This window comes from Staurois parvus, unplaced genomic scaffold (assembly GCF_062004578.1).
Source record: "Staurois parvus isolate SC_StPar_1 unplaced genomic scaffold, SC_StPar_1.0 ptg000124l, whole genome shotgun sequence".
Lineage (NCBI taxonomy): Eukaryota > Metazoa > Chordata > Amphibia > Anura > Ranidae > Staurois > Staurois parvus.
In genome coordinates, this window is record NW_028317920.1 from 2,624,557 (window position 1) to 2,643,393 (window position 18,837).

At 42.2% G+C, this 18,837-nt stretch overlaps 1 protein-coding gene across 7 annotated transcripts in view; it reads right to left on the minus strand.

The window, feature by feature from the left end:
* The window catches only part of MITF (melanocyte inducing transcription factor), a 351,656-nt gene that overhangs the window by 182,905 nt on the left and 149,914 nt on the right, over positions 1-18,837 (minus strand). The window contains exon 1 of one of the 7 annotated variants that reach the window (XM_089672275.1): positions 13,981-14,097. The exons of 5 other annotated variants lie outside the window; for them this stretch is intronic. Coding sequence is in view for 1 of the 2 variants with exons in the window: in XM_089672271.1 (XP_089528397.1) it covers positions 13,742-13,794 (53 nt within the window). In the remaining variant the exon portion in view is untranslated. Of the gene's footprint in view, positions 1-13,741; positions 13,955-13,980; positions 14,098-18,837 lie in introns of those variants that run through there. One more of the 7 variants, XM_089672271.1, reaches the window with a different exon arrangement.

Sequence of the window (18,837 nt, forward strand, 5' to 3'; positions counted from 1 at the left end):
AATTATGGCGTTGTGTGTACAGACGCTGAGTAGGCAAGTCACATACATAGAAGTGCCTTTAGGGGGTACTTCAGAGAACAACCATGGCGTATAAGAGTGCTACACCGATAGATATATATATGTGTTTACAGCAGAACTTCACCCTAAAAGGGAAGTTCCTCTCTAACACCTCTTTCCCCCATCCTCTCCAACTTTTGGAGTTTTTTTTTGGGGGGGGGGGGCGGAGCGTTTGCCTAACCCGAACCCTCGTTTTAGCGGGTACCTGCCCACACTTCTGCTCTGATCGCCTAGGCAGCCGCAGAGGGCAATCTCCTTCTTCCTGCTCTCAACCTCCTGGGGCACATCCCAGGAGGCTGTAAAACCAGTCACAAAGTGTAGTGTTGCTCACACATGAGCAGTGGGAAGCCGGCTGTGAAGCAACAAGGAGTCACAGCCGACTTCCCTTGGTAAACAGGCTGGCACCAGGGACTTGAACACTGGCGAAGAACCAGCCCAGGTGAGAACAGCGCTGGATTCCTGGACAGGTAAATGTTCTTTTTTTAACTTTTTTGGACATTTTTACAGCATTGTTCTTGAGGCCCAAACAACAAGACCTCCAGATTCCAACCCTTCACCTACATTGAACCCAACTGGTCACATTGTTCTCAAGACCCATACCACAAGACCTCCAGATCCCAAGCCTTCACCTACACTGAACCCAACTGGTCACATTGTCCTTGAGTCCCATACCACGAGACCTTCAGAACCCAAGCCTTTACCTACACTGAACCCAACTGGTCACATTGTCCTTGAGACCCATACCACGAGACCTTCAGAACCCAAGCCTTCACCTACACTGAACCCAACTGGTCACATTGTCCTTGAGACCCATACCACGAGACCTTCAGAACCCAAGCCTTCACCTGGACTGAACCCTTCTGCTACTCTATTCTTCCCTCCAACACCTAAACATCACATATTAGATATCACCACCTTTAGCAATGATGAAGGAACACCAGTCTTGACAAGGTCTGAAGGTACTGATACACTGGATCTCACTACATACAAAACTCCCAGAGAACTTATTAACACAGGCCTCATGAAGTTTGATAATAAGTTTGCTGTAAATTAAATTCCCTAACTCATCCCCTATGATCCGGACTGGGGCTGAGGCTAATCCAGAGCTGGTCACATGGCCTGTGACATCTATAAGCTCCGATCCAAGGCATTGGTTGGCGGATCCTTGACTGACAGCTCCACTTTGCTTTGCACAGCCTGGGTGGATGGCCTAAAAAAGCTAAGGCGAAGTCACAGGGCACGTGACTTGCTCTAGCTTTGCCCCATTCTGCTCCAGGCCAGGCCACGCTAAAAGGAAAAAGAAAAAAGAAATCATGTGACCATATTTAAACAATTAAAGTATTTATAAATAAAATATTTCCTATGTAAATCATTGGCTGCTAGCATGCCCCATCATGTAGATGAGGCACTACTATCAGGGTTTAAAATCACTTTAAGTCCTCAGAATGCAGCAAAAGCCACATATATGGCAACAGTCATATATATCAGCCATACACTGAGGCCCCTTTAAACAAGACTTCACATCCACGGAAGATCCTACACCTGTGTAACATTAAGGCGAGGAGAGCAATGAGCAGTCACCTCCAATGTTCCTATCTAAATAAAGGAAACTTTGCCATGAAAAACTTTCAGGGAATATCAGTGCTAAAATATGTCTGGTGAAAGTGATTCTTCTAGGACAACCAGAGAAATGTGTCCAGATGTAAGCTGTTTTAGATTACCTAGCAGTCATTTGTTTTCCACTTCAGAGTTATTTGACAAGTTCAACGTAAGGAGATAAGAACTGTCCTACAGCCTCACCAGTTCTGGCACAGTAGAAACCACAGGAAGAATTGCCCCTGCTGAGGATTTCAGACATAAAAGGGACTGAAGGAATTCATCTTTCCACACTTATCCAGTGCATGTACAGCTTACATGTATCACCTGACATACCACCATTGGAAGATAAAGCCAATATGCTTCTACTGAAAAGAGACATCCCAAGAGTCCACAAGGTATAAGAACAGCGCACAGGTGATCTTCACAATGATACTTATTCCCAAAGGACCAAACTAGGATGGGTTGTTATCGATGTTCCTCGTCCCACATCGAAAGGCGCACTTACATGTATAACTTGCCATACCACCATTGGAAGATAACGCCAATAAAAACAAAGCTAGGATGGGCCGTTATCGATGCTCCTCACTCCAGAAAGAAAAAGAATCAATCAGTTTGCCTATTTCTAAAGCTGTTGTTGAGAGCATCCAAGACATTCCCTTCATTTCTGAAAACTTCCGCTATGGGAGCTCAGGAGTTATACCCATCTGTCAGCGAGACTTCCAGAGAGTGATCTACATCATGTCTACACCAGAGAATCATCTTACAGCACTGTTAGTGTAACAACCTCTCAAATTACTACTGACAGAAACAAGAAAAAAACTTTCAATAGGTGTCCAGGAATCTACTAATGCTGAGATTCTGCATTGCAATATTGATGTTCATCACTTCATGGACTGTGTGACCAGCGACTCTATTTCGGTAGATGCTACAGAGTTGCTCACGGTGAACCAGCTACAACCTTGTGCTAGCTCTTTCACTGGTGGAACTACACCTGGCAATTGCAAAACTTTAATGTTTCTTCACAAGAAGAGTTCCAACAAGAGCCCCAAGGACTTTGATTCCTCATTACTGCAAAGGAGACTTGGAGAGTCCCAACAAGAGCCCCAAGAACTTTGATTCCTCATTACTGCAAAGGAGACTTGGAGAGTCCCAACAAGAGCCCCAAGAACTTTGATTCTTCATTACTGCAAAGGAGACTTAGAGAGTCCCAACAAAAGCCCTAAGAACTTTGATTCCTCATTACTGCAAAGGAGACTTGGAGAGTCCCAGCAAGAGCCCCAAGGACTTTGATTCCTCATTACTGCAAAGGAGACTTGGAGAGTCCCAACAAGAGCCCCAAGAACTTTGATTCCTCATTACTGCAAAGGAGACTTAGAGAGTCCCAACAAAAGCCATAAGAACTTTGATTCCTCATTACTGCAAACAAGACTTGGAGAGTCCCAACAAGAGCCCCAAGGACTTTGATTCCTCATTACTGCAAAGGAGAATTGGAGAGTCCCAGCAAGAGCCCCAAGGACTTTGATTCCTCATTACTGCAAAGGAGACTTGCCCTAAGCCACCATTCAGCTGCACATCTATCTTCCAAGGTTCATAGATTACATGGCTAACAGCTCGAGCAACACACCAAGAATCTTGTTAGCAGTTAGCAGCCTAAGAAATTTATCTAAGTCTTCTACCTCAATCTTCAAGAACAATCTCCACTTCACAACAAAGCAGAGCCCCCCCGAGAACAAAATCCACTTTCCACTTCAACCTCAAAGTGGCTATGCATGATTTGCCACCCATGAAAATGTGACTTGATGCTATCAAGGACTGTTTCAGGCCTCAAGACACCAACATCAAGATCATCCTGGTTTTCACCTGAAGGAACTGAAGGAATTCATCCTCCTACACTTGTTGAGTGCAAGCAATTATCTAATGACAGAGAGGATATCCCCATATTGAAAAACGCAGCTTACATGTATGACTTTACATTCCACTATTGGAAGATAACCACCATTGGAAGACAACGCCAATGTCATGCTTCTACTGGGAAGGAACATCCCAAGAGTTCACAAGGTAGAACAGCGCACAGGTGATCTCAATGATTCTTATTCCCAAATGACCAAACTAGGATGGGTCTCTATCGATGCTCCTCACTTGGACTTGAATATATATGTTTTGCGTGTTCTCTCTCTCTTGTTTCTGTTTAGACCCAAGGACAAGCCATCCATTATGGACTTTCATTGGATTACAGTTAAATCTTGAGATTTTAGGCAGGGAGTGTTCTGTCCTACTTAAATGTATTTTTTTCTGTGTTGTGTAATATGTTGCCATCTAGTGGTGGTTTACAGCCTTTACAACTTGTTTACTTATGTGATTTGGTATCTCCCTCTTCTCTCTCCTCCTGCTAGTTAGTTAAGCTCTGGCTAGACCTTCCCTGTTTCTTCTATGCTCCCAGTAAGGTGTAGCCACAAACTTGGTATTGATTTGAAAGCCAGCTTTTGGAATAAAATCAATTGGGCATTTCTGAAGGTGCCCCTCCACCTTCCTGCAGCCAGTGCCTGCAGTAAATAGCTGTAACATTCACAGTAGGAGGTGATCGGGGGGGGCACCTGTACCCTGATCCCCCTTGTGACTAATCAACCTGAAAGTGACGTAAATGATGTCACTCCCCAATGAAAACACACAGTGTAGCTCATGCATGTGCAGGGGCGGAATGACCACTTGGAAACTCGGGCATTGCCCGAGGCCAGTAGGGGGCCCCATGAGATGCCCCTGGTACCTTTTTCATAGGCTTTTTTGAGTTTGGGCAAGGACACAGGGTCCCCATGATCCCCAATTGCCCGGTGGCCCCATGAGTTGTCAGTCCGCCCCTGTGCATGTGTATGTAAACAGAAATGATGCCACACGTGATGTTTCGTGAGAACGACTCCAAGGCTGCAATAACATCTAGTCACTCTGAAAACATGGGCAGAAGTGTTCATTCCTTCCCACATCTTTAGAAACACGACAAAACACACAACACGCTTGCTGTGCCATTATTCCTTAATGACTCCTCAAATCCGGAAAATCGCCAAACACGCCTGGCTCAGTGCCAACCTTTGCTACATGAACTTCTTTGGCGCGTTTGTATGGCAGTGGGTAGTCCTATGTGCGATGCACGGAAAAGCACACAGAACACAAAAGACCCGCAAGCAGAAACGCAAGTTCCCACTATACAAAGTGTGAATGGGTCCTTAACGGATAACCTAGAAATGTTTTTAAAGAGTCGCGTTCGGAAAATTCTGGGTACTATATTTTTTTCGATGTCACGGCGCAATTTTCACGCTTGGCATGTTTGGTATTTGTTTACAAGATGCCACCTCAGCTTTTATATTTTACCAAAAAATGGGGTATAGTATTGTGCTTGTTTGCCCTAAAATTCATTTTAGTACATTTCTTCCTGAACATATGCGTCAGCTGCGCAAACATTGTGTAGCTTAACCACTTCCCGTCCGGCCCATGTACATAAACGGCCGGACGGGGAGCAGTGCAGGAGCGGGTTGCCGTTCATATATGGCGCCCGCAATTTAAGCCTGTGCGCGCTCCCTGGGAGCTCGCGGCACCGCGATCCGGTGCCCACTGTGTCCGGAGGACACCGATTGCTGTACGGGACCTCTGTGTGAGGTTCCGATCATGTGATCACTGATTAGCCAATCAGTGATCACATGAATAGTAGTAAGCAAGATGTCACTTCTGACATTATTAGTGGCTACTAGTGAAATCTGTGAGTGATCACAGAGGTCACATGGTACAAGGCTCTTTACAATAACTTTATTACAATTTTTGGACATTATTTGTGTGATTTATTATATTATATGTTCTTTTTGTGTTTTTTGGGGATATATTATATTGGTAGAATTAGCATATTTATATTCAGTTTTTACACTTTTTGGGGGAAAGTGTCTATTTATGCTATAAAAGGTTTGTTGTATTTAGTTATTTGAGGGGATACCGTAAAATTTATATCTACTATTTACAATAGCATTGTACCATGTGACAAGCTGTGACCAATCACAGCTCTCACAGTATTTCTCAATGGCTGCAAGAATGCAGTCAGAGAGGAGAAATTTTACAGCCTTTATGGGTGTAAAAGCAATCAGTGTAAAACAAAAAAAAAAAATCTTCATCACCCCCCACAAGTAGTAAAGTGTCACTATAGTGACACTGTACTGCTAGGGTGACAGTATGTTAAAAAAAACAAAACATAATATTATAAAAAATAAAATGTAAAAAAAATTTAGAAAAATTATAATTTTTGGTTATAAACTAATTTGGGTTATTTTTTTTACTACAAAGATAGCTGAATACATTTTGGCCAAGATTTATGAAGAAAGATTATTTATTTGCAATATTTTATAAGAAAAACATTTTTTTCAAAATTTTTGGCATTTTTCATTTATATAGAAAAATAAATAAAAATCCCAGTGGTGAATAAATACCACCAAAATAAAGTTTTATCTGTCTCAAAAAATTGCTGAAAAATTCATATGGGTACAGTGTTGCATGACCGCACAATTGTCATTCACAGTGTGACAGCGCTGAAAGCTGGAAAATTGGCCTGGACTGGAAGGGGGTGAAAGTGTCCAGACTTGAAGTGGTGAAAAAACTACAGCTGCCACTAATTTATTCTCCAGGGGTCAGTGTTTCAGGAAATATATCATTGTTTGGCGGGGGGGGGTGTTAAAGTCATTTCTAGCAAAAAAAAAAAAGGAAGTTTTTACCATGTGTGCAAAAAGTTTAAAAAATTGCCCCCGACAGCTAATGGATGAATGTCCTGACACACCACAATCGACATCTACTCAGTGCTACATTGCAATACTAAACAAACAGCAGCAAACCCCCCCCCCCCATATATTATGTCATTGGGGCCCAGTTCACATCTAGCGATGTCTTTTTCGCTCATTTTTGTAGCACATTTATTTAGTGACATCATTCATTGGAATGTGCCGCATTCTGCTACAAAAACACATCAAAGTAGCTCCTGTACCTTTTTTTGGAGGTGACAACGGCATTGTTTCAAGTGCTTTGTCATGCGACAAAACGCTCACTTTCTTTTGGGGTGCCTTTAATTTGGATTCAAGTGCAATTTAGAATTGCGAACAGAACCTCAGTCTTTGCTCGTTAATTTTTGGTGTTTTAGTGTGACACCATCAGGGGTGAACTGACAATTCATGGGGCCCCCGAGCAATAGGGGATCATGGGGCCCCTGTGTCCTCACCCACACTCAAAAAAGCTATAAAAAAGGTACCAGGGGCATCTCATGGGGCCCCCTACTGACCCCGGGCCCTTGGGAAGTGCCCGAGTTTCCAAATGGTGAGTCCGCCCCTGGACACCATTCAACTCCAAAAACACGTCAAAGCAGCTCTTGTACCTTTTTTGCGATTTTGGGCGTTTTTTTCAAGCATTTTGTCACACAAAAAAAAAACCCCAGCTTTCCTAACGCATTTGGGGTGCCATTAATTTGACATGAACTATGTTAGCTGCAATTTTAGTGCGACTTGGAATCGCAAGCAGAAATTGTGCAATTCTGCAGTCAATTCCGATGCGCAGAAATGTGACCGGGACCTGAATATTCTTTATATAGTCTTCTTGTTTTTGGAAAGGCTAGCAAAAAAAAGAGATGAGCGAAAAAGGAAAAATCCGCTCCACCTAGGATTCAGGGACAGAGATTGAGATCTGAGACGGCCGTTGGCAATCAGAAACAATTGGCAGTCAGGCAGATAGATTTGGAAGAGAAGGGGCATGGAGTACAAAGAGGGGGATTTGATGAATACAGAGCTAGGCAGGACATAATGGGGGAGATTTACTAAAACTGGAGAGTGCAAAATCTGGTGCAGCTCTGCACAGCAACCAATCAGCTTCCAGGTTTTATTGCCAATGCTTATTTGAAAAAAGCTGAAATTAGAAGCTGATTGGCTCCCATGCACAGCTGCACCAGATTCTGAGTTCTCCAGTTTTAGTAAATCACTCCCTATGTGTCATACTGCAGTCACATGTAGGCATGGGTCACATGGGGAAGGTGTAGTGGAGGTGTGTGAGGGGTGTGTGAGTCCATTGTGCAACACAGCAGAGCACAGCTAGATATTAACTAGGACAAACCGGGTCCTGCAGGTCTCATTGTCTGTAACTGTGACAAAAGCCAGCGTGCCCGCAGCTGTCCGCGCCCCTTCGCCTGCCTCTGCCACACGGATCTGCTGAAGGATTTCACATGTAGGAATGCCAGGTGGGCAAGCCTGGTCCCCACATCTGCATGATACGGGCAGCACAGTGGCTGAATGGTTAGCACTTCCACCCGGCAGTAATAGGGTCGTTGGTTCAAATCCCAACCACGGCACCACCTGCCTGGAGTTTGCATGTTCTCCCTGTGCCTGCGTGGGTTTCCTCCGCGTCCCTTTGCCTGCCTCTGCCAGATGGATCTGCTGAAGGGTATCACATGTAGGAATGCCAGGTGGGCAAGCCTGGTTCCCACATCTGCCTGATATGGGCAGCACAGTGGCTAAATGGTTAGCACTTCCACCTGGCAGTACTAGGGCCGTTGCTTCAAATCCCGACCACGGCACCACCTGCCTGGAGTTTTCATGTTCTCCCTGTGCCTGCGTGGGTTTCCTCTGGGTACTCCGGTTTCCTCCCACACTCCAAAGACATGCTGGCAGGTAATTTGGCTCCTGTCTAAATTGGCCCTAGTATGTGAGTTAGGGACCTTAGATTGTACGCCCCTTGAGGGTTATGCTGGCCATAGATAGTTTGAAAATTGGCCGATTTTCACACTGTTAGTGGGTTAATTGGTCGGCCGGTTCTCGGGTTTTTTGCACTTTGAGATTATCGGTCATGTTGGAAAATTCACAGCCGATTTGGAAAAACAGCTGCTTTTCCCGGTAATGATGGCCAAATCGGATGATCGTTTTAACGATAAAAAATTTGCGCGTGAGCCGTGACCTGCAAGGAACAGAAGTTTGGCTGTTATATGGGGTGAACTTTATGATTTAGTCGTCCGATTTTTGGAATCGTTGGTGGTAACGTTAGCTTAACGAACGACCGATTTTTCACTTATCGTTCGAAAAATCGGCCGATGTTCGACCCGTCTATGGTCTGCATTAGGGACTGATGTGAATGTACAATATATATGTAAATTAAGGGCGCTATATAAGTACCTGAAATAAATATACATCAATTCCTGCAGCCATTCCTCCGTACAGTGCGTCTTCCAGACAAATATTTAGGGCGCTATGCGTGTACGTAGAGGTCCTTTTTATTTGTAGCATTAGATAGGTGATATGACAGGTATTTAGACGCAGCTTCATTCTAGCAACGAAGGAGGCTTGGCAGCTGGGGCCCCCTCTGTGTTCTAGCAACCAAGAATGCAAGCTGGTGCAAGTCGTTTGTGTCCTAGCAACCAAGGATGTTTGAAGGCAGGGTTATCTGCATCCTAGCAACCAAGGATGTTTGAAGGCAGGGGTTGTCTGCATCCTAGCAACCAAGGATGTTTGAAGGCAGGGGTTGTCTGCATCCTAGCAACCAAGGATGTTTGAAGGCAGGGTTATCTGCATCCTAGCAACCAAGGATGTTTGAAGGCAGGGGTTGTCTGCATCCTAGCAACCAAGGATGTTTGAAGGCAGGGGTTGTCTGCATCCTAGCAACCAAGGATGTTTGAAGGCAGGGTTATCTGCATCCTAGCAACCAAGGATGTTTGAAGGCAGGGGTTGTCTGCATCCTAGCAACCAAGGATGTTTGAAGGCAGGGGTTGTCTGCATCCTAGCAGCCAAGGATGTTTGAAGGCAGGGGTTGTCTGCATCCTAGCTACCAAGGATGTTTGAAGGCAGGGGTTGTCTGCATCCTAGCAACCAAGGATGTTTGAAGGCAAGGGTTGTCTGCATCCTAGCAACCAAGGATGTTTGAAGGCAGGGGTTGTCTGCATCCTAGCAACCAAGGATGTTTGAAGGCAGGGGTTGTCTGCATCCTAGTAACCAAGGATGTTTGAAGGCAGAGGTTGTCTGCATCCTAGCTACCAAGGATGTTTCTAGCAATCAAGGAGGCTAGGAAGCAGGGGGCATCGGGAACATAGAATGCTAGGTAGCAAAGACTGCCTGCATCCTAACAACCAAAGATACTAGGCAGCAGGAGCTGTCTGTGTCCTAGCAACCAAAAATGCAAGGACACCAGGCAGCACGTGCAGTTTACATTCACTTTACATTGTTAATTGGTACAGCAATAAAAATACAACTGAACACCATATTTAACTTCTGGGTGGAGTCAGGTCATCCTCCGCCTTCAAATGTAACCTTAGCAGTGAAAACGATCTTGCCACGGCCATTACAAAGCCAGGTAAGGGCGTCTCACTACTCTTGCTGCAAAATACATTAATACATAGAGGGTGAGACATCTAGAATATGACAAAATGTTTGAATTACTTCAACCACAACACTCTCCATAATGAGAAATCTGTGGAAGTTTTGCATCTCCACCCAAAACAGAAATATCAGTTCATTGGAAAACTAGCAGTTGAGAATCCAGCTGTGCTGAAAATGACAGGAAGAATCCACCTGTTTATTATGGGCAATAGTGACAGTTCATCTTTCAGGCACTTTGACAGATGAAGCTCAGCCAGCCTTTCCCTGTGGCTGCTATTTCTGGAAGCAGGGGACTTCGGAAATTCCAAGGCCAAACCAGTGATACGAGCTATCACCATGACATCACCCCAGACAAAGAGAGAATGCTTAGTAAATACAGCCAAGACCTGGAAGAATTCCAAAACATGACAGCAGATTGACCTCCGCCACCAGAAATGGGACCATTCAACACAACGACCACAAATATGCTGCAAGACAGAGAAGTCACCCGGCTAGGAACATCGTCCTGGAGGACCTTCCGGGAACTGTACATCGGTACAAGATACACCTATTTCTTAAAAAGTCATCCTTCAGCTCCAGTCAGTAGCTTTCCATGGACTCAGATGATGTCATCAGTTTGCTGCAGGCAGGACAAAGTATTTCCACAGTCCCCTTTACAGCAGTGATCAGACTGTACATTGTAACTTGGCAGCACGAAAGACTGTACATTGTAACTTGGCAGCAAGGAAGACTGTACATTGTAACTTTGTAGCCTATTACTCCATATCCTGAGCAAGTGCTACATCTTGTCCAATAGAGTGAGCTTAGATGGGAATGAAACATCCCTTTACCACCACTCCATCTTCAGCAAAAATAATAATAATATCAATAATAATAGTAATTTATGATTATAATAATAATAATTATTATGCCAATAATAAAATTAAAAATATAATAATGATAATAATTTATGATGATGATTATTATTATTACTGTTGTTGTTATTATTATTATGCTAATAAAAATATTCAAATGACATGTAAATAAATTAATAAAAAATATTATAACAAAATAGTAATAATAATTGATAATGATGATGATGATGACGATTATTACTATCATCATTATTATTATTAATATTATTATGCAAATAAAAATGTTTTATTAAAATAAAATGTATAATAATGATAATTTATTATTATTATCATTATTATTATTGTTGTTGTATTTTCATTACTTTATAAAACATATTTTATTAGTATAATAATAATGACAATAATAAATTCTCATTATTATACGTTTTATTTTAATAAAACATTTTTAATTGCATAATAATAATGATGATGATGATGATTATTACTATCATTATTATTATTATTATTATTATTATTATTATTATGCAATTAAAAATGTTTATTAAAATAAAACGTATAATAATGAGAATTTATTATTGTCATTATTATTATACTAATAAAATATGTTTTATAAAGTAATGAAAATACAACAACAATATTAATAATAATAATAATAATAATAATAAATTCTCATTATTATACGTTTTATTTTAATAAAACATTTTTAATTGCATAATAATAATGATGATGATGATGATTATTACTATCATCATTATTATTATTATTATTATTATTATGCAATTAAAAATGTTTTATTAAAATAAAACGTATAATAATGAGAATTTATTATTGTCATTATTATTATACTAATAAAATATGTTTTTATAAAGTAATGAAAATACAACAACAATAATAATAATAATAATAATAATAAATTATTATTGCTGTTGTTGTTGTATTTGTATTATGTTATGAATAATATTTTTTGTTATTAGCATAATAATAGTAATACAAATTATTACCATTATATTTTTTATATTAGTAAAATATTTTATAAATAGCATACTATTATTATTATTGCTGTTATTATATTATTACTTAATTTAAATATTTTTATTAGATTTACCGACAACTATATAATACAAGGGCCAACCTAACTGAATACAATCGGAATGCATTCTTAGGTCGGCCCCCCACACAGTTAAGGGAAACCCAGGGGCAGACTGATCATTTGGAAACTCGGGCACTGCCCGAGGGCCCGGGGTCAGTAGGGGGCCCCATGAGATGCCCCTGGTACCTTTTTCATAGGCTTTTTTGAGTTTGGGCAAGGACACAGGGGCCCCATGATCCCCTATTGCCCAGGGGCCCCATGAGTTATCAGTACGCCCCTGGGCAAACCTAAAGGAGATTGTACAGATAGATTGGAATGTATATGGCCAGTGTTTAGTTAGCCGCACACCAAATCTAATTGTACAATCGCCTTCATGCTGGCCACATACTGTACATTGCAATCTTACAATCTCCTCTAAAGTCACCAGTAACTATATAATACAAAGGCATCAAGGGCATTGCCTGGTTGGATATAAATTGCATGGATTGTGTTGGTAGGCAGCACACGCTTCTCGTTTGTTGGTCTAAAGCTGACCATACACTCTGCAATCTGGTTGTACAATCTCCTGTACATCTACCATCATGTAGTGCAAGAGCCTGCCTGATCTGATGCATAAGGCTGACCATACACAATACAATCTGATTGTACAATCTCCTTTACAGCCACCATCACCTATGTAGTTCAAGAGTCTGCCTGATCTGATAAGGCTGACCACACACGATACAATATGATTGTACAATCTCCTTTACAGCTATCGTCACCTATGTAGTGCAAGAGCCTTCCTGATCTGATAAGGCTGACCATACACTATACAATCTGATTGTACAATCTCCTGTACATCTACCATCATGTAGTGCAAGAGCCTTCCTGATCTGATGCATAAGGCTGACCACACACGATACAATCTAATTGTACAATCTCCTTTACAGCTATCGTCACCTATGTAGCGCAACAGCCCGCCTGATCTGATAAGACTGACCACACACTATACAATCTGATTGTACAATCTCCTTTACAGCTACCGTCACCTATGTAGTGCAAGAGCCTGCCTGATCTGATGCATAAGGTTGACCACACACTATACAATCTGATTGTACAATCTTCTTTAGATATACCATCACCTATGTAGTATTATGCCTGTGTTGATAGTGGACTGGATGGAATGGATTGTTTAGGTTTTTACTCGTATTACACAGTGTTGGTAAAGCTAAAGGAGAGTGAGCAGAGATTGTACAATCAGATTGTATGGTAAAGCTTTAGGCTGGCCCTACACCATACAATCTGATTGTACAATCTCCTTTATACTTACCAAACTATGTAATAGAAGGACAATCCTACACAATTCTTTGAACTTTTATCGAATCCACCGGGTCCTTGCACTACATAGTTGATGGCAGATCTAAAGGCGATTATACAACCAGATTGTACAGTGTATGGTCGTCCTAAGATGACGTTTGCATGCAGAAGAAGACGTAGAGGCAACGTGAGATTGTCTGCTAATCTTCAGATGGAGAAGTAAACTGAAAATATATTGTTAGCTAAAAAAACATAACGTGGAATTGTTTGATACGTTGTAAAGAAAAATAAGAAGATATTTCAATAGATGAGTGTCCAAAAAACGCCCGTCCCTGCAATGTCCCCGCATTGTCCCCGCATTGTCCCTGCATTGTCCCCGCATTGTCCCTGGGATGGTTTGCTCCCTGCCCACCTGGGCACAGGACCCCCCTCTTCTATAGGCGGCAGGTAGTGCAGTCAGCACCAGGACTTACCGATACAGAGCAGGGCGGAACATCTGCACCCCCAGCGTCTCCATTCCCCTCATTGGATTCTTTTCCTTCCCCTGAAAGGTGTTCTGAGAGCCCTTGGAGGCCGGTGAAAGTCAAACTGAGCTGTGACTGCCTGTGTCACCGGGGGAGGGTCCAACGTCCACCCTAGCAACTCCAATCAGGAGAGAGCTGCGTGTGCCTGGAGGTGCCCCTCTGACAGACCTGTTCAATCCAGCACCTACCTGGGGCGCAGGACAACCTTGGGGGCCACGCAGTGCTGAGATCCCAGTCATCTGTCAGCAGCTGGAGGAGAGAGCGAGGAGCACGCTGAGCTGCCAGCAACCTCCGACACAGGAGACTCATCTCATCCCTCCACTGCAACCACAATCACTGTGACCGTACAATCCACACAGCACACATTCCACCGACATCTACACTACATATCACACACGGGGAACACAACATAGGAACATGGAATACATAACCATGCAACATCACGGGATAGAACACAACATAGGAACATGGAATACATAACCATGCAACATCACGGGATAGAACACAACATAGGAACATGGAATACATAACCATGCAACATCACGGGATAGAACACAACATAGGAACATGGAATACATAACCATGCAACATCACGGGATAGAACACAACATAGGAACATGGAATACATAACCATGCAACATCACGGGATAGAACACAACATAGGAACATGGAATACATAACCATGCAACATCACGGGATAGAACACAACATAGGAACATGGAATACATAACCATGCAACATCACGGGATAGAACACAACATAGGAACATGGAATACATAACCATGCAACATCACGGGATAGAACACAACATAGGAACATGGAATACATAACCATGCAACATCACGGGATAGAACACAACATAGGAACATGGAATACATAACCATGCAACATCACGGGATAGAACACAACATAGGAACATGGAATACATAACCATGCAACATCACGGGATAGAACACAACATAGGAACATGGAATACATAACCATGCAACATCACGGGATAGAACACAACATAGGAACATGGAATACATAACCATGCAACATCACGGGATAGAACACAACATAGGAACATGGAATACATAACCATGCAACATTACGGGATAGAACACAACATAGGAACATGGAATACATAACCATGCAACATCACGGGATAGAACACAACATAGGAACATGGAATACATAACCATGCAACATCACGGGATAGAACACAACATGACATAACACAATGCCACAACATGACATGATAACACAACATAACACAAAGCAATAACACGCAACACCACAGCATAACACAAACAACACCACAACACAACATGATAACACGCAACACCACAACATAATAACACTAAACAACACAACACAATAACACGCAACACCACAACACAAAGCAATAACACAATGCCACAACATAAAATGATAACACAACATAACACAAAGCAATAACACGCAACACCACAGCATAACACAAACAACAACACAACATGATAACACGCAACACCACAACATAACATAATAACACTAAACAACACAACACAATAACACGCAACACCACAACACAAAGCAATAACACAATGCCACAACATAACATAATAACACAAACAAAAACACAACAACACAATAACAGGCAACACCACAACATTACATAATAACACAAACAACACCACAACACAATAACACGCAACACCACAACACAAAGCAGTAACACACCACAACATAACATAATAACACAAAAAACACCACAACACATGATAACACGCAACACCACAACATAACATAATAACACAAACAACACCACAGCACAACATGATAACACAACACAATAACACGCAACACCACAACACAAAGCAATAACACAATGCCACAACATAACATAATAACACAAACAAAAACACAACAACACAACACAATAACACGCAACACCACAACATAACATAATAACACAAACAACACAATAACACGCAGCGCAATAACACGCAACACCACAACACAAACCAATAACACGCAACACCACAACATAACATAATAATACAACACAAAGCAATAACACGTAACACCACAACATAACAAACAAAAAACAACACAAAATAATAACAACACAAACCAATAACACAATGCCACAACATAATATAACACACAACAATAACACACAACACAAACAATAACACGCAGCGCCACAACATAACATAATAATACAAAACACAACACAAAGATAAAACAAACACAAACAATACGGCCCATTTCAGATGGGAAGGATCCATCAGCGTGATCCGCCTGCTCAGTGGGGGATCTCTCCACTGATCCCCGCTGTGCAGGCGGATGACAGGTCTCTGTCCGCTCCGCTGCTGCAGAGCAAACACAGTGGGAGGAATAGGACCCCATCATTGGTATCAGTGGGAGCAATAGTGCCCCATTGTTGATGTCAGTGGGAGGAATAGTGCCCCATCATTGGTGTCAGTGGGAGGAATAGTGCCCCATTGTTGGTGTCAGCGGGAGGAATAGTGCTCCATTGTTGGTATCAGTGGGAAGAATAGTGTCCCATCGTTGGTGTCAGCAGGAGGAATGTGATTGTTGATATTTAGGAGAAGAATAGTGCCCCACTGAAGGAATGGTTCCCTATTGTTGGTATTTAGGGGAGAAATAGTGACCCATTGTTGTTATCAGGGGGAGGAATAAAACCTCATCATTGGTGTCAGTGGATGGAATAGTGCCCCATCATTGGTGTCAGTGGATGGAATAGTGCCCCATCATTGGTGTCAGTGGGAGAAATAGTGCCCCATCATTGGTGTCAGTGGGAGGAATAGTGCCCCATCATTGGTGTCAGTGGGAGGAATAGTGTCCCATAATTGGTGTCAGTGGATGGAATAGTGCCCCATCATTGTTGTCAGTGGGAGGAATATTGTCCCATAACACTGTTCAACAAATTTTTATTTTTTGCCAGTTTTGGAAACAAAAGGATCCATTTCTTAATGAATTTCAAATTCTGAGTTCAAATATAACAATGAAATTTGTCAATTGGCTCTAGTTTTTCTGTAAACGGAAAGTTTTCTACTATAGGCGTAATGACTACATAATGCACAATAATTATATAGATAGATGTCTTTCCACAAATATAAAGCAAGTGATATTGACTACATAACAAAGCCTAAATGGCATAATATATTGCATAGGATTACCAAGAAAAATTATAGCCATAAGCTAAGTTGAATCGTTTTAATACTTAGGATTCTCACTAGTTTTGTCTTCAGTTTGTGTCGGTTTTGCTTCTCTTGGCTTTTCTCTTGTATTCGAGGAAAGGGCTATCTCTTACAACTGCACGTGACTACACGCTTCAGGTTCTTCCTCACTTGACTCAACCACGAAGGATTCTGGTGCTTTAGGAATTGGTAGCCCCTCTCCATGAGGAACTGGACGTATTGCCGATGGAATATTTGGATAGTGCACAGATAACTTTTTCTTCTTATTTAGCCCTTTTACAATTGGAGGCACCATACAAAAGTAACAATTACTAACATGATCTGTTGGCTCTCTCCAAATCATTGGCACAGCGAAAGGCATAGATGCTTTTTTCCATTCAACCATTGCTCCAGTGCCGTCCCACAAGAATTGCAGCATATATGTGGTGCCCAGCTCTTGTCCTGGTCTCCTATCTTGCAGCCAAAATACAAGTTGTAGGCTTTCTTAATCATTCCTGTTATCCTCCTTTTTTGTGAGATAAAAGTTATTTCACCGCAGATATAGCAGAAATTATCTGCTTTATTCACACAAGTTCGAGGTATTACTGAGTAGCCTATATAAGCATAAAACGAAATGTAAAGACGCTGTCGAACTACAATCAGCTACAGATACTGCAGCTTTTATGCAGTGAAGTGATGCAATTAAAGGCTAATATTGCATCATCTCAGTATACATGCAATTTTCTATTGGTCACCAGTATCAATTGCGCAATATGCAGCTGAAGTTGCATCATAATTTTGAATGGCTTACGTCATTAGATGGGTGAATATATCATGGAAACTAGAGCCAATCAACATTTTTTAGGGTCATTTTCGTTTTCAGCACCCCAAAATTATGTAAGATTAGCTAATTTTATGCCCAAAACTTTTTACCTGTTGAACAGTGTAATTGGTGTCAGTGGATGGAATAGTGCCCCATCATTAGTGTCAGTGGGAGGAATAGTGCCCCATCATTGGTGTCAGTGGCAGGAATAGTGCCCCATCATTGGTGTCAGTGGGAGGAATAGTGCCTCAATGGCCGGATAAAGGCAAGCAAAGGGCCACATCCAGTCCGTGGGCTGCAGTTTGGAGCCCACTGGTGTAGAGGAAGTATATATCCAAAATAAAAAAAAAATTGCCTTTAGTTCTACTTTCTGATCTAGAACAAATATGGAGATTTAGGAAGTTGTAGAAAAGTCAGAAATAACTATGTGAATGGTTGTCCCAGTGGCTGAAAGTACTCAAAGCAGAAAGTCAGCAGCCAGGCAAGCAGCATTGTCAGTCCATTGCCTTCTGTATATAAATGGAGAAGACATGGAGACTGGGATGTCCATCAAATAGCAGAAGAACTAGCATGGTCCTCCAAGCCTTCTATCTGGTGAAGACACAACAAAGGCTGCACTCAGTCAGGACACTGAGGCCCCGCATAGATATCACAGGCGTCCCCCGAGCAATACTGAAAGCGTGATTTATGTGCGATTCTGCGTGCCACGCCCAGGGCAGCCCATCCACTTCAGTGCACTGCTCTATGCGCATTTGTAGCCCACATGCAGCTCCTGCTCCTGTTTGGGCAACATGCTTAGTGCAGGGGCGGATTAACCATTCGAGCACTTGGGCACTGCCCGAGGGCCCGGGGGTCAGTAGGGGGCCCCATGAAATGCCCCTGGTACCTTTTTTATAGGCTTTTTTGGGTGTGCTTTGAGTGTGGGCAAGGACACAGGGGCCCCATGATCCCCTATTGCCCAGGGGCCCCATGAGTTGTCAGTCCGCCCCTGGATTAGCGCGATTTTTAAATGCATATTTTTCTGTGATTGCCACACGAGATTCACAGCAAAA